Consider the following 20,424-nt stretch of genomic DNA (forward strand, 5'->3'; position numbering starts at 1 on the left):
TCAGAGATAAGAGCCAACACAAGTGAGAATCAAGGAAACTATTTTGTTTAGACTTCAACTTGCAGCGCTTCGTTGTAAAGATGCGAACGAAAAGCTTAAAAAAAAAACATACTTGCACGGGCAACAGGATTCATTCGACAGTGACTTGATAGCGAGGTCCTTTACCCACCCACAGACAAAAAAGTTGTAAGCCTCCATACTCTTCCACGCTTTCATCTGTTTTGCGGTGTAGAAGGACGTCTGCAACACCAGATAGTTTGAAATGTCCGGGAACTTGACTGAAGGGTAGTTTTCGAGATCGTATGATGCATCCTTCTTTCCCAGACTGTAGAGGTCGATTCCATTGCACATAGTAATCTTCTGAATATATCGAAAGCGAGCAGTGGCTTCTAGATTACGAGCGTACTCTGATAACTTATTGCTAGTTGTTTGCACTACGGCAGCCGTTTAGACCACCAGCTATTTCACTTCAGGTAAAACCGCTAAGAAGAGTCACGTGACTGAAACCCAGCAATACCGTTTCACTGAAAGATAAAGGTGATGAGTCAAATAATGCCGTGTTTAACTGAAGCATGTAATGTAAATTTTCAGAACGCTGATTTGGGGGGGAAAAAAAACAAACAAAGGGAACATCCTTCTCACCTTGGAGTTCCTACCCTGAAAATCAAGGTGTCTTCAACCATGTGATGTGATTATAAATCAACCTGGCCACACTCGGTCCACAATAAATTAAATACCACTTCACTACTTAAAATGGGTTTGTCAAATTTATGTGAGGGAAATCAATATGGACTCAGTTGTTTAATGCGTACAGTTCTATATTTTGAGAAAGCAAATGCATCACAAGGCTGATTTTATACTTGCTGTTAACTATGTATACACAAGATGGCTGCTGCGTGTATCATTTGACCTGATGCTTGTGAACTTCATATTATTAGGGTGTGTCTACATGGTGCAATACTAGTGTAAATAGTGAAGGCATTGTAGCATGATGCAAGTGTCCACAACTGAATAAACAAAATAATGTGTCTCATATCACATACTTTTATATACTATTCTTGACCGTTATTGAGTACCAACACCAACCAGTTTTCCTGTTTGAGTTTTACAAGTCTCTTAAACGTTGTGAAAGTACCACTCTTCTCTTCTGGATTAGAAAATACTTTTCATGTAAGATCAGAGTTTTAAGTTTGAGATGCAGCTCAGTGACTTGTCCACTGCAGAAAAATTTAAAGAGAAACAGAGCTGTTGTATGTATTTTGCAAGAAATCGATAAATATTACACTTTAAAGGTGACACACCCCTTTTCCACAAGTTGACGCAGTTCTCTGAGGTCTTAATGAAATGTCTGTGACCATGCTTTGGTCAAAATATAAGGACCACAGCTCATTTCTCACTGTCTAAACGGCTCATTTGAGTGCCTGTTCCTTTAAATGATAATGAGTCACTGCTTGCTCCACCCTGCTCTTCTGCTGGCCAATCAGGTAGCACTTCCTCATGAATAATTATTCAGAAAGGCATTTCTCAAGCTAACCCTGTGTCTGAAATCGCTCCCTACTCACTATTTAGTGAGGACACCATTTTGTAGCGCTGTCCGAAACCTTAGTGAGGATTATTTACACCCTATATAGTGCACTCAAAGTATCCCACAATGCATCACGAAAAGTAGTGCACAACCAACGGTCAGGAACCAAAGCAATAGATCCCGTCATGCATTGCGGTCGCGCTGAAAGAAATCCAAATTAAAAGTTTCAAATTTGATTTAATAAAAGGCAGCGGCAAAGAAGAAATTATTCAGCCTTGATTTAAAAAAAAAACAAACTGAAAGATGCAGGTGCTTTGCATTAATTGATGTGGGAAATACGCTCAGTATAATTAGGGTTGCAAAGGGGTGGAAAGTTTCCAGGAATTTTGAAGGGCCCGGGAATATTGTGAATTTTCGATTTTGGCATTTATTAAGTTTTAAACATTTTAAAACATATCACCCAGAAAAACAAAGACCCATGTTAGCCTTTCTTTCAATTATGTACTGTTTTGTGCTAATTAAGAATAGGACATATTGCTAAAGGCCAATTAATAAATGGCTTTTAGTTTTTCAATATTATTCAGATTTTTCAGTGGGAAAAAAAAAAATTATTTTTCTCAATCTCGATTATCTAGTCCAAGGGACACTTAATAGAAATCCAGTCAAAATTGTCAAAGGTCAAATGCTCATTCCAATGTTCCCTACCACAAAAATGTAGAAGGTCTTGTATCCCTTGGTCTACTACACATATTTTGAATACCTTTTTTTTTTTGTGTGTGTGTGTTGGGGACCTCTCGAATTTGCATTTGAATAGATTTCTATTAAGTGTCCCTCGGACAAGATATCTAGTAATTTTGAATTGAGTACATTATTTTTCTAGAGTGTACCCTTTGGTAAGAATGAAGTGGAAATCTAACTCCTTGCATAACACACAGTGATTTCTAAAAATCTTGCAAAAACTCAATTTTGACCATTTTTACAACACAATTTTACAAAACTTGAAGACTTGTCTACAGATTTAATCACAGGTATCACATCATAAAATAAGGAATATTAAAAGTAAAATTAAAAATGTCTAATTACTAGTAGTCTTGAAATGAAAAGTTTTTCTGCTTGTAAAATATCAGTGCCACTTTTTTCTTTGAATCTGGAACAAGGCTGTTTAATGTCATTGTTTTAATAGCGTTGTATACCCTAATCGTTGCTTCTGATCTGATAATTTGCAAGCAAATTACTTGACAGGATACGGTTTAGAAACCAGTTGCAAAATGAAAAAGGAATTCAAGTTGTTGAAGTATAATTAGTAAACAAAAAAGTTACAGGAAGCAGTCTTCAAAATCATAAGTGGAGTTAAAGTTGCTTTTGAAGATAAGTTCTCACAAAGTCTAAGGTTATTGTTTAATTCATTGTACGTGTACCAGGGAAAACCTGTATTGTTTTTGTAAAACATTTGGTGGCTATTAATTTTCTCAGTTGTTTAATTAGTTACATGCTTGTTTTTGCTTGTATGTTCTTCTGAACAGAACAGAGACCCAGAGAAATAGCCTAATCTGAATAAAAGGACACTTTTTTTTTTTTTTTTGTATCAATTAAGTAAAGTTGGTTTTGAAAATTCCTGAAAGTTCTCCTAAATTCCTGTTAATTCCCAAAATTTCCATGGAAATTTTCCACTCTGAAAATTCCCAGGAATTTTGCAACCTTAAGTATAAGATGGATTTATCACAAAAATACATGCATGTATTTATTATTTTGAAAACCCACCAGCCAACTGATCTCAAAAAAAAAAATCAAATCAAAGCCCTTCCCACGCCATGTGGCGCATAGGGTGGTGCCGATCTCAGTTTCCGTAGCCCTCGGCCTCTCGCCTATTACATAGCTAGGGTTACTGTGGGGTGCTAGTCCTCTGATAACCGCGAGAGTTTGACTCCCCACTTGCAGCTGTATTGCAGCGTGCCTTGCCAGACGGCAGTAGGTACCATTTTTATGATGGTCTTTGGTATGACCCGACCATGAATAGAACTCGCGATCTCCCAATCGAGAGGCGGACACGCTAACCACTAGGCCAACTCACGGTAGCCATCTGATCTGGCACGTTTTAATTGTGTGACAGTAACGACATAAATCCCAGCATGATGGGCTAGTGTCCGAAAGCGTTTTTTCATTTTACCAATGAGCTCACTATATAGTCCTCTATATAGTAATTCCCTATAGACCCCTTTCACTGACGTCACCCGAAACCGGAAGTAAACAGACCCTGCGCCATTTTGGAAGACCAACAAACTCGTGATAATGGCAGCGGTATGTGAACCCACGAGAATAAAGTGGAGTGGCAAACGACTTAAACAAACACATCTGAGCTGTTTTATTTATGATTTATTGGCCCAACAGTAGACTTGAAAGAAACCTGTGTGAGACTTGGCAAAAAACTGTGGATATAATGGATAAGTCTGTGCATGATCTGTGGACACTTTGAGGTAAGCAAACGCAAGAAATTCAGATTTAAAACATGCTAAATTGGCCTCAAGTTGATAACTGTATGAGGAGCAAGCCTCCCAGACTTCTACAATTTAATAATAATAATTTAGGATGGTTTGCAGCTTGCTCTCCCTCCTATTATATAAATAAAGCATAGCTGTGGTGTAGGCATATATCATAAATACATATGTATAATTTGGATAAATTAACCTAAATTACGGATACCTTAATAGTAACAAAAAGTATTAATTTTTCAACTGAAAAGATATATTATTAAAAGATAAATATCAACAAGATTACCTTGGCCATAACTATGTGTAGGTTATTCTTAATAACAGCTGTAATATCACGAACCAAGCCACTAACAACATAATTGTAAGCCTGTAGCCCTTTGTAGGCTTTCAAGTCATCAGCAGTGTAGGCACTGGGTGTAAACAACAAATAGTTTACAATGTCTGGGTAGCAAACAGATGGCAGAATTGGTGTCCGGTCCTCCTTATGTATCTGACACGGAGAAATAATATAAATCGTGCTGCCTACCAGATTACAGTCGTCTGTTTTATTGTATCAGTACTAGTATCACTTACTATACTCATCAGTCATAGATTAGTCCAGTACAGCATGACCAGCTTGCTTTTTTTCCCATTTGACTGTCGCAAGTTTTTTCAGGCTGGTACAGTCAAATTGAAAAAAGTTTTGGCCTACTAAACTAGTCATCGATTCTACTAGTGTATTAATTGGAGTCGACATGAAAACGTTCGGTAAAAACTAGTACTAAACCAGTACAATCTCTTCTTCAAAGTTTCACCAAATGGTTTTATTTATGCAATTTAAAGCTCATAATACTGTATAACTTTGGTCGAGTAAAAACACGGAGCAAAAACATGGCTGAATCCTGAATGACTCCTATTTGTTTAAATAGGGGACTACATAGGCGGCAAAATGTAGGTTTTTTTTTTTTTTTTTTCCCCTGCCATGGAAGCGCACTTGTATACCGAGGAGGAAAGCAATTTGCATTACAGCCGTGAGGCGGCTCGGCTCGGTTTTCCCTTTCGGGCGCTCTCGTTTTCTGTTAGAATTTGGTAAAGAGAAAAAGAAAATTATTTACCAGCTTACCGGGTCCATTAACATAAATCTGACAGCTGACAAGGTCGGGATATAAATGAACTGTTGCGTTAAACTGTGTGCTTGGATTCACATAATTTTTTCTGAGTCTTATCATATGGGTCAAACCCATCAATCACAGCCAGTTTCTCCACATACCGTGCCCTTTCTGCAGCTGGTAATGTACTCACGTAACCCGAATTATCATCCATCGTGTCACTTTACTCTCGCTCGTACTTTTGTTTTATATTGTGAGTGCATGCACTTGGTCTTCCAATATGGCGCCTAACAAAATCTCGCGGCGCGGTGACGTCATGTGAAAGGGGTCTATATAGGGAGTAGGGAACGAGTGAGCGATTTTCAAACACAGGGTAAGAGTAGATGAAGAGGTGCCATAATTCTGATGAGCTTCCTTTATGATGTAGAAAGAGGAGACAAACCTGAACTGTCTGAAGCACATGTTTTCTGAAATGGGCAGCGCAGAATAAACTGTCCGAGTTGTCTTGCCAGTTTGTAGTTTGGTAGGCATTCTAGATATCTAAAATGTATGTCCACAAGCACTGAAAATGTAAGTTTTTCATAATGTCTCCTTTAAAACCTGATGGACAGAGGTCTTTTGGATCTGCCGTGTCATCGCTTTTAATCCTCCAGATGTACACAAGGTGAAAGTGATGTATATTTGTACCTGTAAACTTATGATTACTAATGTTAGCTGGCTGGTTGGCTTATGGCCAGGAAAATTCACTTTCAGGATGCCACCAGCGCTTTTTTTTAAAAAAATATTTGTCACCTGTCTGTATGCTGGCTTAAAACAATCCCTATTTTTTTTATTTTTTAAACTGAATGTGCTTTTGTTTCCATCAAAGTATTTCTTAGTCAGCTATTGTCTGTATATCTAAGTAATCTTAAAGCTTTAGTTTATGGTATGTTTGTAGTTCATCTCTGTAGTATAGCCGTATTCTCGGAAGGCCAGTCAGCGTAGCTAGCTTAGCTTTGCCTGCACAGTCGCGGTAATTGTAGCAGTCTGGTTATTTTTAGCCGTAGCCTGCCTGAGGCCTGCTCCGACGGAGACGTGAACGCGGTGAAGAAGCTGCTGGACGAGGGCCACAGCGTCAACGAGCACACAGAAGAAGGAGAGAGCCTGCTCTGTCTGGCCTGCTCTGCTGGATACTATGAGCTCGCGCAGGTAAGACTCAAACACCACCTCCCTTATGCGCGCACACTGCTCTTTTATGCTGCTGCTGACCAACTACACTCGTAAGCAGTACTCCTGAGTCTGTTCTTCTCTTTAAGTGCTCACCTCAAAGTAACTTTTATCATGCTGCTCTACCAAATTTATTCTAATATTTGTGTTTTTACTCGGAGTTGGCTATATATTTTCGTCTTGAATATTTTATTTATTTATTTTTTAATTGTAGGTCTTGCTGGCCATGCACGCTAACGTAGAGGACCGAGGCATCAAGGGAGACATCACGCCTCTCATGGCTGCTGCTAGTGGTGGTTACGTAGACATTGTCAAACTGCTCCTAGTGCATGGAGCAGACGTCAATGCACAGTCCTCTTCAGGTACAGTGAATTCTTTAGGTGGAACGTTACCCTACTAATGGAGAAGTTTTTTTTTTTTTTTTCCTCCAGCCAGCTTATTTGCCCGTATTGGTTGTGATCTCACATGCAGGATGAGGTCAGAATCAACCTTAGCGGTAAGGGCGAGGGTACGACATGAAAATGTGTTAAAAAGGATAAATTTAAGAAACGTCATGGTATGTCTCAAGGTTCTATCGGAAGCGATATGGCTGATATGAATTCTCTGAAAGGCCATTCACTTTACAGGGTGTATTTTTAGAATTAACTTTTCTTTTTTGCTTGTTTTGTAGGTAACACGGCACTGACGTACGCTTGTGCTGGCGGTTTCCTGGATGTGGTAAAAGTTCTGCTAAAGGAGGGAGCCAACATTGAAGATCACAACGAGAACGGCCACACGCCCCTGATGGAGGCAGCTAGCGCTGGGCATGTGGAGGTGGCACGCGTGCTCCTGGAGTACGGAGCAGGGATCAACACACACTCCAATGAGTTTAAGGAAAGCGCTCTCACACTAGCCTGCTATAAAGGTGTGTGTTGGAATAACCAGTGCACTCGGTGTAATTGCAAATGTTTCCATGTGAAAAAGTATTTTTAAAAAAGTAAACGTTTATGCTGTGGGAAGGCACAGAGTGTGAGTCCTCTGGCTTTAATACAGGGCATTTGGACATGGTGCGGTTTCTCTTGGAGGCAGGAGCTGACCAGGAACACAAGACAGACGAAATGCACACGGCACTCATGGAAGCCTGCATGGTGAGAACACTGCGTTCTTGATTCGTTTAATTCGCATGTAAATACACGCATTTGCTTCCCATTTGACATGTTTTATTTTCCTCTTCGTTGTGAATGCTGTGTTCATTTAGGCAATCATTATGAAAAACACATTTTTGATCTGCAGTTTGCATCTCATACTGTAAAAATGCTGACCTCACGGGAGTACATGAAAGGGCAGGTTTGTCATATTGTAGTAGTATCTGCTAATGGGTGTAATAATGGCAGTAATGCAGCATAAAAGGAAACCCCTTGATGCACGAGAACTGTGTGCATACTATGCTTAGTCTTCAGTGTGTGACTCGCAAGGTTTTCTTCTGTCCTTTATGCAGGACGGGCACGTCGAGGTGGCGCGGTTGCTGTTGGACAGCGGAGCGCAGGTGAACATGCCAGCGGATTCGTTTGAGTCGCCGCTGACCCTGGCAGCCTGCGGAGGGCATGTGGAGCTGGCAGCACTGCTGATCGAGAGGGGAGCCAACCTAGAGGAGGTCAATGATGAGGGATACACTCCACTCATGGAGGCTGCACGCGAGGGTCACGAGGAAATGGTGGCTCTGCTCCTGGCACAAGGTACACGGATTCCCACCATGGCTTTGGCACTAACTGGGTTTTCTGGTTGAGGTCTGAACTCTTCATGCACATAATTTTACGTACCTGAAATATCTGCTTTTGAATGTTTTCCGATCCCCTGTATCACCGAGCCAAAGTCTTTTTTGGCTTTTTAACCAAATGACATCTGTTGCATCATTTAATGGTGTACTTTATTTCACATTAGTAGTTAATTACCAAAGACTACAATCAGGATTTTCCATATATTTGTTGACTCTGCTGCAGTTCTGCGTCAGTGGTTTTTAGTGGAATACTTTGCTGGGATTGCGGTCCACTAGTTGATGACCCCCTATCCTGTGTATCAAAATATTGTGAATACGAAGCTTACTCTCGTGGATGGTACAAGTTTTTTTGTTTGTATATATATATATTTTTTTTCCCCCCCATGGATTTCTCACAGCCTAAAAAAATCTAAATATCAGTGACAAAGCAAGCATTACTGTGGGTAAATCATTAAAGCTATTCTGCCTTTCAGATTTTTTCAAGAGCAGGTCGTGAAAAGAATTTTCTGACACTTAATTTTTTGTTTCGTGAACTGAAAGCTTATGAACTCAAACCACAGACTTCCAATTTTATTAGGTTTTTTTTTTTTTTTTTTTTAAAAGAATGGTTCATGAATTTTGGGCCATGTGGCTCTTAATTCTCTGCTATTTTTCCTGCTTTACCATGATCCAATTCAAGATACTACGTCATGCATGACGTGGTGGGCTTTCCCTGTTCGTGCAAGGCATTGTGGGATACAAATTTGCAACGGGAGAGAAAAATGGAGGACGTGAATGAAACGTGAAAGACCGACTACAGTAACAAAGCGAGAAGAAAAGACGTCGTTATATACGAAGGAAAGGAAACGCAGGAAATATCAAACTAATAAATATCGGCGGTCAGCGAGCACCTCGGTGTGATCAGCCGTTTGTTTAGCGACAGAATGATGTAACGGTCAGTGCACGGTCAAAGGTAAACTTGCGCATGCGTGTGCGCGCACACGGACTTCCTCTGTCTGCTTGAGTGCGCGAAGCGAGCGATTTCATGCACATTATTTGCTCGGGAATCCCCTCAAATTAAATAACTTCCCAGCCACAGAACGGCCTGATTTTGTGAGATGTTACAGAAATAAAGATGCATCACACTGACATTTCAGAGGGAACTAAATTTCACCGATTTTATGAAATCGGAAGGCCGTCTCGCTTTAAAAAACAAACCAACATTTTTTCTTATTGTTGAATTTGTGTTTATTTGGCCATATAAAATCATGGGCTCATGAATAAAGGAAAGCAGTTAAATACTAAATGTTCTCAGAAATCAGAAGTAATTTGACAGCACTGTTTCTATAGTTTTTCTATAACGTATATAAATTTGTGTCTTCTAATATTTTTATTCTAATTTTTTTCTTTTCCCTCTTCTTTTTATTCTGTTAGTTGCAAGCATGTTGACATAAGATTTGCAACTTATGACCGGTGTGCTGTGATTAGGTGCAAACATCAATGCTCAGACAGAGGAGACGCAGGAGACGGCACTGACTCTGGCCTGCTGTGGGGGTTTCTTGGAGGTGGCGGACTTCCTCATCAAGGCTGGAGCAGACATCGAGCTTGGATGCTCCACTCCTCTCATGGAGGCTGCGCAGGAGGGACATCTAGAGCTGGTCAAGTACCTGCTGGCTGCTGGTGAGGCTACTGTCTGAAATTACACAAGTGTATACAAGTTGCTGCTTTTGTACTGGGATTTCTAGGCCTTGACTGTCGCTGTTCCTGTGTGTTTAGGAGCTAACGTCCATGCCACGACAGCCACGGGGGACACCGCGCTGACGTACGCCTGCGAAAACGGGCACACAGACGTGGCCGATGTGCTGCTTCAGACCGGAGCCGACCTGGTGAGTGGCTTTCCAGGGTTGTTTATTCCACTCCCTCTTACCCCCCGCTGTGTGGTGGTGTCTTTGACTTGAACTCTGCTTTCCTTTCATTTTTTTTCTGTAGGAGCACGAGTCAGAAGGTGGAAGAACTCCACTGATGAAAGCAGCCAGAGCAGGACATCTTTGTACTGTGCAATTCCTAATCAGTAAAGGTAAGGAGCTGGAGTACTAGCTGTTAAGCTCCTCTAGCTATTTTAAGCTCTTTAGAGAAGAATAGGACATGGTGTTAACATTCCTGGTATAGTATTAATTTATCAAACAGCGAGATTGTATTTTCTAAAAGATATATTGCACGATACGTAACCCATCATCCACTTGAATGGTAAAATTAAAAGTTAGCCAGGAACGTAGTGTATCTTTTATCGCTCAGTACTCCTAGTAATATATTGAGCATGTGAAATTTTCTTATCAGTGTACACAGCTTCCTGGATTTTGTGGTTTTTTTAAAAAATATCTTAGTGATTCCTGTATTGAATATTTGCATCGTAGATGTAGTAATCAGGGCTGTGAAGGATCCGCGGAATTCCGCGAATTTGGCCGCCAAAAATATAATTTTAGTAAATCATCTAATTTTGCAATAACAAATTGGGGGGGGGGTAGGGGTTGTTGTCTACCGACCGCTAGTAGTCTCGTACAGCGAGTGTCACCAAGCCGGCGAGTCTGGGAAAGAGCCTACCGCAAATTGTTCTTTCTGTAACGACATTGTAATTTTTTTGGTATCTTTTTTTTTTTTTTTTTTTTCCCTTTTGCGACAATGACAGACCAGTTTACGGCATTTGTGCCATGCTTACAAACCATGGCGCGAATCTTGTGTTCTTTTCGTTTTACCATTGTGCTCTTTAAACACGCTTTCGATATCAACGGTTTTGAAAAGGAGAATTTCGCGGTATGTTCGCGTCACGGAGGGACATCGTTCAGAGGGAGGACGGTGAGGCCGACGATGTCAAAAACATTGACAAGGAAAACGGCATCAAAAATCCATGGAATTGGCGATGGCTGGAGTTTAAAGCCGGTAGTGAATATCTCCATGAGCACATACGGAAGATGAAAGAACCAGGGAAAGCTTACTGCATCTTGTGCCATCAGGATGTGAAGTATGGTTCTGGTGGAAGAACACGTTTGGTTGACCATGTTAAAGGAAAAAAACATGCGGAATTGGTGAAATTGAAGCTGTTGAACTATAGATTACCAGGTAGACCATCTTGTTAGGGCCCGAGCCCTATGGGCGAAGGCCCTATTGTTCTTGTAAGAGTTCACTATTATTATTCTTCTTCTTCCGTCTTCTTCTTCTTCCGTCTTCTTCTTCTTCTTTATTTTTCTCCGCTGTTGGGCCATTTTCGGGGCGCTTGCCATGGGCGAAAACGCACGAAATTTGGCACCAGTTCCGAGAATTGCCACCGCTACTCAGAACCAGAAGCCCAAACTTGGCCGGGGCTCCGGGCCTCTATAGCGCCCCCTAAGTCGTTGTGATTTTGGCCTCCCGCATTAAGGTGCCTGGGTGCCATGTAGTTTGTAGTAGTGGCATGCCATTTGGTAGGCATATGTATCTCACTAAGCCGGACAAAAATGTAATGCCAATGCATTAGCCACGCCCAACAGGAAGTGAGGTAATTTCACTTTTGTGCGAAATGCATGGCCACGAAGACGGCGCAACTCCTCCTAGACCGTTCATAGGAATGTCACCAAAATTGATAGACATCATCTACAGACATGGCTGACAAAAGTTACTAAATACGTTTCACGTAGGAAAAACCGTTCAGAAGTTATACGTCAATTTTCGATGCAAAATTTTACATGCTTAAAAATTCATAACAAATCTTCTAATTGCTCAAAACTGCTCATACTTCACAGGCAAATCACTCATTGGGCTTCTGACATGTTACCCAATTTCTGTGATTTTTCGCCACTGGGGGCGCTATTTTTGGGCAAAAATTCCAATCTTTCCTCAAATTTGGTCAAACTTCACGGCCACCCTCTTACTACCTCCCATGTCATGTATACCACATTTTGGAACTTTTCGTCCATGGGGGGCACTGTTTTTGGCCGACGCATTTGCTCCAAAACGGGTTTTTGGTAAATAATTCCATAATGCTTTCCCTTCACACCACTACCTTGTGATAGTACGTTGCTGTTGTAGACACTTATTTTTCCAACTCATTATCGCTCATGTACAGCATAGCGCCACCTACTGACATGGGAAAAACCAAAAAATTTATTCTTCAAAAATCTATATCTCATCATCTATTTACTCAATTGTCATCAAACTTCATACGCAAACTCTTCATAGCTCACCTGACATATACGCCAAATTTTGTGCACTTTCGCCCCTGGGGGTGCTGGTTATGGCAAAAATGATACTGCAGCTTCTGATTTGTCAAACTTGGCAAGCAAATTCTTTACAAGACCCTTATTGGGGCGCTTGCCATGGTCGACAACGCACGAAATTTGGCTCCTTTTTCTTAGACTGCCACCGCTACTGAGAACCAGAAGCCCAGATCCAGGCGGGCCTCAAGGCCTCTATAGCGCCCCCTAAGTCGTTGTGATTTTGGCCTCCCGCATAAACGTGCCTGGTTGCCATGTAGTTTGTAGTAGTGGCATGCCATTTGGTACGGATATGTATCTCACTAAGCCGGACAAAAATGTAATGCCAATGCATTAGCCACGCCCAACAGGAAGTGAGGTAATTTCACTTTTGTGCGAAATGCATGGCCACGAACACGGCGCAACTCCTCCTAGGCCGTTCATAGGAATGTCACCAAAATTGATACACATCATCTACAGACATGGCTGACAAAACTTCCTAAATACCTTTCACGTAGGATAAGCCGTTCAGAAGTTATACGTCAATCAATTTTCAATGCAAAATTTTACATGCTTAAAAATTCATAACAAATCTTCTACTTGCTCAAAACTGCTCATACTTCACAGGCAAATCACTCATTGGGCTTTTGACATGCTACCCAAATTCTGTGATATTTCGCCACTGGGGGCGCTATTTTTGGGCAAAAAATCCAATCTTTCCTCAAATTTGGTCAAACTTCACGGCCACCCTCTTACTACCTCCCATGTCATGTATACCCCATTTTGGGAATTTTCGTCCATGGGGGGCGCTGTTTTTGGCCGACGCAATTGCTCCAAAACGGGTTTTTGGTAAATAATTCCTTAATGCTTTTCCTTCACACCACTACCTTGTGATAGTACGTTGCTGTTGTAGACACTGATTTTTCCAACTCATAATCGGTCATGTACAGCATAGCGCCACCTTCTGACATGGGAAAAACCAAAACATTTTTCTTCAAAAATAAATATCTCATCTTCTATTTACTCAATCTTGATCAAACTTGATACGCACACTCTTAACAGGTCACCTGACATATCTCCCAAATTTTGTGCACTTTTGCCACTGGGGGCGCTGTTTTCAGGCAACATTTTATATCTCGGCTTCTGATTGGTCAAACTTGATCAAACTTGACACAACAACTCTTCATACGTCCCTTGACATGTATACCAATTTTGGTGAACTTTCACCACTGGGGGCGCTCATTGCGCTCTATCAGTTGCAGGAGAGGTGTTTACAATCATGAGGCACCAGGAGTATGTTGTTTTGGTTGCCTTAAACACACATGACTTGTGGGGAATGGGTAGGCAGTCGGGAGCAAGTGGTGTAGCGTTACATACAGACTAATAGATGTCTAACAGAAGACAATCCTATGTAGCTATAGCTTGGTGACTGAGGAGGTAAATACATTAATTTGGTTGGGGAGCCATGGCATAAAATTTTCTGTCCATGACAACATCTCAGCGCACCGTGTACTCTGTGTCCGATTCTGTGCTTTGTCGCCATTGTGGGAGTAATGTCTCTTGCCGAAGAAGCTGTGGAAGGTATTTCGCGGGGACGCATGCCCCCGCCCCCCTTGGCCGCTGGCGCGAGGGCCCGTCGAGGCCGCTTGCGGCTTTAATTCACATTTATTATTTATGTAGTTTTAACTTGTGTTATTGTTCATTGTTATCATGAATATGTAATGAAAGAGAGACCAAAAGAGCAAGGAAAAGCCATATAGAAAGTCAGAAAGAAAAGAGTAGGCTTTCTAAGCTGAAGAAACTGCTAACAAAGAAAAGGAAATAAATATAAATATTGACTTGTAAATAGTTGTATATGGTTTTTGACTAGAATCTGTCTAACATGAACAAGAAAGACATTTTGGTATTGAATCAGTTCAAAAACAAGAACATTAGTGACTATTATTTAATAGTCAGTCTAGAATTTCCCCCCTGGAAAAGACATTATGGTACCCAATGAATTGATACAAATCGACACAAGAATATGAGTGAATTTACAATATGAGGTATGTTATTGATGTATTTTCATTCTTCCAGTGAACCCTTATCAGTTAAAAGGTAAATCAGTTCAAATTGTATTATTTCAACATAATAATAACAGTTCAAATTAAATGGCATGGTTGAGAAAATATTTGCTTTCAGGAGATGCTTCAAATCTATCAATATACACAAAATCCGTTCAGCTTCTGGGGCCCTGCAGCCCCCAGGCCCACGGCTCCTGGGGAGCTGCGCCCCCCAGACCCCCTGCTAAAATTGTTTCCTCGGATTTTGTCATTTCTATTTCACAGTCCTGAGTAATAAAAGATGGTTAGGAAGAAATGTGGGCATCTATGAGCTCATGTATGCAGAAGAGGGCAGGTAGTACTTTAATCCAAGAGTGTTACTCTGTCCTGCATCGCAGCAGTTTTGAAAAACTGCTTTGGTCAGCTTCATGTACCTTGGAGGAAATGTGTTCATCATCCCTGGTTGGTAGCTGATGGGGGAGAGCTGGCTAGTAGGTGGGAATTGACAAATGACCAAATTGGGGGGAGTCCAAAAGAAAAAACTCGGAGTGCGGACCTCTGACAAGGATAATACCTAGTGCATCTCAAACAACTAGAATATCGTGAGAAAGTTCAGTATTTTTCCATCAGTCATTTAAGAAAGGGAAAATTTAATGTATTCTAGACTCATTACATATACACATCTTTCAAGCATTTTTCTATTTTAATTTTGATAATTATGGCCTACAGTGCAAAAAAAAAAACAAAAACCTCGAAATAGGAGTTTGAGGAAAACAGCATAAATCCAATGTATCTGTCTAGTTCAATACATGCAACCAGAATCATGCAGAAGACTGCTGACTTGACAGTTGCCCATAAGACGCTCATCGACACCCTCCACAAGGAGAGTAAGCCATAGAAGGTCATTGTTGAAAAGGCTGGCTGGAAAAGGTGCACAAGCAACAGGGATGATCGCAGCCTTGAGAGGGTTGTCAAAGGTTGATTTCAAGATCTTGGGAGAGCTTCATAAGTGGACTGAGGCTGGTGTCAGTGCATCAAGAGCCACCACGCACAGACGTCTTCAGGGAAGGGGCTACAACTGTCGCATTCCTAATATCAAGCCACTCCTGAACCAGAGAGAATGTCAGAAGCGTCTTACCTGGGCTAAGGAGAGAAAGAACTGGACTATTGCTTAGTGGTCCAAAGTCCTCTTTTTAGATGAAAAGTAAATTTTGTATCTCATTTAGAAATCAAGCTCCTAGAGTCTGGAGGAAGAGAGCAAGGTGTTTGAAGTCCAGTGTGAAGTTTCCACAGTGTGTGATGATTTGGGGTGCCATGTCATCTGCTACTGTTGGTCCACTGTGTTGTCCCCCCCCCAGTCAAGTCCAAAGTCATCACAGTCCAGGAGATTTTGGAGCACTTCATGCTTCCATCGGCTGACAAGCTTTATGGAAATGGCAATTTCCTTTTCCAGCAGGACTTGGCACCTGCCCACAGTGCCAAAACGATGACCAAATGGTTTGCTGATCATATTACTGTGCTTGATTGACCATCCAACTTGTCTGACCTGAACCCCACAGAGAACCTATGGGTATTGTCAAGTAGAAGATGAGAAACACTCAACCCCAAAATACGGACGAGCTGAAGGCCGCTATCAGAGCAACCTGGACTTCAGTAACACCTCAGCAGTGCCACAGGCTGATCGCCTCCATGCCATGGCGCATTGATGCAGTAGTTTGTGGTAAAGGAGCCCCAACCATGTGCTGAGTGTATAAATGAACATACTTTTCGGAAGTTGGACATTTTCTGTATTGTAAATCCTTTTTTGATTAATCTTGAGAAATATTCTAATAATTTGAGAGTGGATTTTGGATTTTCATGAATTATAAGCCATAATCAAAATTAAGTCTTGAAATATTTCACTTTGTGTAATGAATATAGATTTATATAAATGTTTACCTTTTTTTGAATTCTGAAAAAATGAACTTTTTCATGATTGTAATTGTTCGGGATGCACCAATAGTTGACTCTTCTAAGATGTGCAAGTCTGCAACCGTGACCATTTTCAATGTCTGGATATAATTCCAAAACTGAGAATTATGTGCTTGCATGTGTACCCCAGAGGATTACTGATGCCCATGAATATGACTTTTGGTGCTGAGTCAGTGTATTTCTACATTGGTTATGTTTTGTCACCATTAAACTTTACTGCCATCTCCTGGATTTTAAGATGTATAGCATTGTTGAGGGCAGACTTCCATCCAAGGCCAAATGCTCTTATCTTGCAGCGTTAGCAGAGGTGAAACTAAATTCATGGATCTGTCTTGTGACTTGGATCTACTCCAAAATGTAATCAGTTCTTCCTCGGCCCATGCTACACCCTTCCACCAAGTATCATGGAAATTGGGTGGGTTGGTTGGTTTTGCAAAATACTGCTTATAGTCAGATGGACAAACCAGCTGCACAGGAAACATAATCTCCTTGGTGGAGGTAAAGATGGTTATTATAGGGCTTTTTATTTATTTATTTATTTATTTTTTAATTAAATGATTGGGAGAACACAGCGTAATACAATGTAACTGTACTTGTATACCTAAATACTATGGTTAAATGTCAGGACTAATCAAATCAATGTCTAATGCTTTAGAATTCCTCTAATTCGTAACTTGTGTGCCTGTAGGTGCTAACGTGAACAGAGCCACAGCCAATAATGATCACACAGTGGTGTCTCTCGCCTGTGCTGGAGGTCACCTGGCTGTAGTGGAGCTGCTGCTGGCTCATGGTGCAGACCCTACTCACAGACTGAAGGTGAGTTCAAGTTCAAACTCCATCTTGCTTGCCTACTGATGGGTTTGGGTGATATTGTGTGTTTAAAATCATTTCTTTCTCGTTTACTATGTGAAATCTGACTGTCAATACGGCTTGTGGATATAGTGTTAAATTTTATGAAAATGGCTATTGATTTAGTTTGTAAAAAATTTCCTTTGGCAGTTTTTCAGCCTTTTAGCATTTAAAATGTATTGCACCAAACTTTGCTGTACTACTTGCAATAAAGAAGTGCATCACAATATGCTTAAAATGGCAGCTAACACAACATGGACTGAACAAGTTGGACTCACTAAATGAAAAAACATCTATAAGGACTTTATGAACAGGGAGTTGTAACAGATTTGCAGGTGGTATATAAAATACTCTAGTACAGAGCTTTTCAAAGTGTGGGGGGCGCCAGAGTTCTTCGGGGGGGGTGTAACGTGAGGAAACATAAACCAGAATAAGTTACTATTGCGGACATTTAGCGAACTTCAGCTAGCCTTTGCCAGAGACAAAATGGATTGATTTTTAGTACCTAAAGCTACAGTGAGTGAGGAGACAGAGTCTGGGCCAAGCAAAAAACCAGACCCTCCAGGATTTCGCGATGTTGCGATTTGCAAATTCAACCAATCCCCGCGAATTCAGGGCGGTGTTGCAATTATATCCAATCACCGCAACCTTCCCGCAAATTTGACCAATCGTTGGCGTCGTCTTGAGGTGACATCGACAAACTACCTTCCGCCTTACTTCCGTGTATACTTTCAAGAGAAGCAGCATGCGTGCAGTGTTGCCAGATTGGGCGGCTTTAAGTGCATTTTGGCGGGTTTTGAACATATTTTGGACTGGAAAACGTCAGCAGTATCTGGCAACATTGCATGATGTGCGAGTCAGTGTTTATGTCGGCTTAAATTCTGTTACTGAAAGTGTGTTATGTTTACAGTGAAGGACTGTGTGCACTTGACATTATTTTTTTTACTTAATACAAGAAATTAATGGATGCCAACATTTTTGCCAAAATGGTATTTTATTTTCCATTGTTTAGGCAGCTTCAGCATCATACTGTGAGATTCTGTTCCAATTGTTTTTTTTCTTCTATGAAGCCTGAGCCATTTATTTTATTAGTTTATAATTATTGTTTAATTTAGTCTTCAGGAGAGACTGCCTGCACACAGTACTAGTATTAATAGTTTTTTTTTTCTTACATGAAAGCTGAGGCATTTATATTATATTTTAAGGTAACTTCATGTTGTGCTGTGAGGTTCTATGCACTAACTTTTTTGAACCAATAGGAGCATTTGGATAAGTAAAGCCTATTTTTCTGCATTTTTGTAGTCCTGGTAATCTTTTATATTGGTAAAGTTGTTTATAGGACCATTTCTCAGTGTCTGTTTTTTTTGATCAATATTTTTTCGGTAATAACTTAATATTTAACATATCACTCAATTTTAATCACAAAAAGAGAAAATCGCAACAATTTCTCGCAACTTTCACTTCCTCCCGCAATGTAATTGCAACAAAAACCTAAAAAACACCGCAACTTTCATCGCAATTTTTTGGAAACCCCCCTGCCACATCAGACATTTTAGCCCGCAACAATCACAAAAAAGGCCCGCGGAATCCTGGGGGGACTGAAAAAAGAAGGAAGTATGACCATGATTATTTAAAGTTTGGATTTTCATGGACTGGATCTGAAGATGCTCCACTGCCACAGTGTGTTGTCTGCCAAGAGGTGCTAGCTAACGATGCTATGAGATGTTTAAAACGTGTAAAACAAGATGTTTTAAAAAGAAAAGCACGTTTTAATGTGTAAAAAAAATGTTTTAAAAAGCACAGATGTTTAAAATGTGTAAAAGAAAAAAATAAAAATATGTACAACTTTTTTTTTTTTTTAAATACGAATGGAACATTAAGGCTACGTTTACATTAGACCGTATCTGTCTCGTTTTCTTCGCGGACGCACTGTCCGTTTACATTAAACCCCCTGGAAAAGCCAGGAAACGGGAATCCGCCAGCGTCCACGTATTCAATCCAGATAGTGTCTGGTCCGGTGCTGTGTAAACATTGAGGATACGCTGTGCTGAGCTCTAGCTGGCGTCGTCATTGGACAACGTCACTGTGACATCCACCTTCCTGATTCGCTGGCGTTGGTCATGTGACGCGACTGCTGAAAAACGGCGCGGACTTCCGCCTTGTATCACCTTTCATTAAAGAGTATAAAAGTATGAAAATACTGCAAATACTGATGCAAATACTGCCCATTGTGTAGTTATGATTGTCTTTAGGCTTGCCATCCTTCCACTTGCAAGTGGTAAGTGATGTGCGCTGGGATCACACACAGCGGCTCAGTCCCGAATCGTGGCTTGTGCACTTCACTCGCGCGCTGTGTGAGCTGCGCAGGGCCGGAGTGCGCACCCTCCAGAGGGCACTCACTGTTCAGGGCGGAGTGATTTGGAGCGCAGGATGCCTGCGGAGCCGAGCGTATCCGCGTATTGGTGTTGCGGTGTGCACGGCTAACGGTTTTAGTGTAAACACGAATCGTTTTAAGAACATTAATCTGATGATCCGCTGATTCGACGTAATGTAAACGTAGCCTAAGTATAGCAACAACAAAAATTGTGAGGGGGGCGCTGTTGTTTATTTGCTCTCTGAGGGGGGGCTGACTCTCCCACACTTTGAAAACCCCTGCTCTAGTACATTTGGTTTTTAGTATACATCCCAAGTACAGCTACTACTTATTTGGGGAATTTTATTTTGTAGTCTGAAGAAAGGGCAAAGTAAACTGTTTGAATCCATCAGGTAATGTTCGGTGTCCAAGTGCTTTCTTGGTTGCGTAGCTGCTGTACCGGATGCTAATTCATCTTTTCTCTCTTCCTCATAGGACGGCTCAACGATGCTGATTGAAGCTGCTAAGGGTGGTCATACCAATGTGGTGTCCTACCTGCTAGACTACCCAAACAACATTTTGTCAGTCCCTGCACCAGATTTGTCTCAACTCACACCCCCCTCCCATGACACATCTCAGGTTAGAAGATACACCCCTCTGTTTGACAAGCATGCCTTCATTTGCAGACGACTTTGATTATGGAAGCGCGTGTAAATGTCTAAAAAAAAAAAAAATGCATTGGGTTGTTTTGAAGGCAAAAGTTCGACTATTTAACATGAATTTTCTTTCCTGTCCATATTATGCAGGCTCCTCGTGTCCCATTCCAATCTCTGGCCATGGTGGTACCCCCTCAGGAGCCAGACAGTGTGCCCTCCACCATTGCCACTCCCCCACCCGTCACAAACAAAGGTTAGTTTGGTCGCAGCCCAGAATGTGTCAA

At 41.1% G+C, this 20,424-nt stretch overlaps 1 protein-coding gene across 4 annotated transcripts in view; it reads left to right on the plus strand.

Moving 5' to 3' along the window:
* The window catches only part of ankhd1 (ankyrin repeat and KH domain containing 1), a 72,515-nt gene that overhangs the window by 35,303 nt on the left and 16,788 nt on the right, over positions 1-20,424 (plus strand). For 2 of the 4 annotated variants that reach the window (XM_060936354.1, XM_060936353.1), the window contains exons 4-14: positions 6,128-6,290; positions 6,523-6,670; positions 6,979-7,212; positions 7,341-7,435; positions 7,786-8,023; positions 9,532-9,723; positions 9,820-9,929; positions 10,033-10,120; positions 16,971-17,098; positions 19,980-20,123; positions 20,291-20,393. In XM_060936354.1, the coding sequence (XP_060792337.1) occupies positions 6,128-6,290; positions 6,523-6,670; positions 6,979-7,212; positions 7,341-7,435; positions 7,786-8,023; positions 9,532-9,723; positions 9,820-9,929; positions 10,033-10,120; positions 16,971-17,098; positions 19,980-20,123; positions 20,291-20,393 (1,643 nt within the window). The remainder of the gene's footprint in view (positions 1-6,127; positions 6,291-6,522; positions 6,671-6,978; positions 7,213-7,340; positions 7,436-7,785; positions 8,024-9,531; positions 9,724-9,819; positions 9,930-10,032; positions 10,121-16,970; positions 17,099-19,979; positions 20,124-20,290; positions 20,394-20,424) is intronic. The other 2 variants (XM_060936355.1, XM_060936356.1) reach the window with 1 other exon arrangement.

This window comes from Neoarius graeffei, chromosome 12 (genome assembly GCF_027579695.1).
Source record: "Neoarius graeffei isolate fNeoGra1 chromosome 12, fNeoGra1.pri, whole genome shotgun sequence".
Classification (NCBI taxonomy): domain Eukaryota; kingdom Metazoa; phylum Chordata; class Actinopteri; order Siluriformes; family Ariidae; genus Neoarius; species Neoarius graeffei.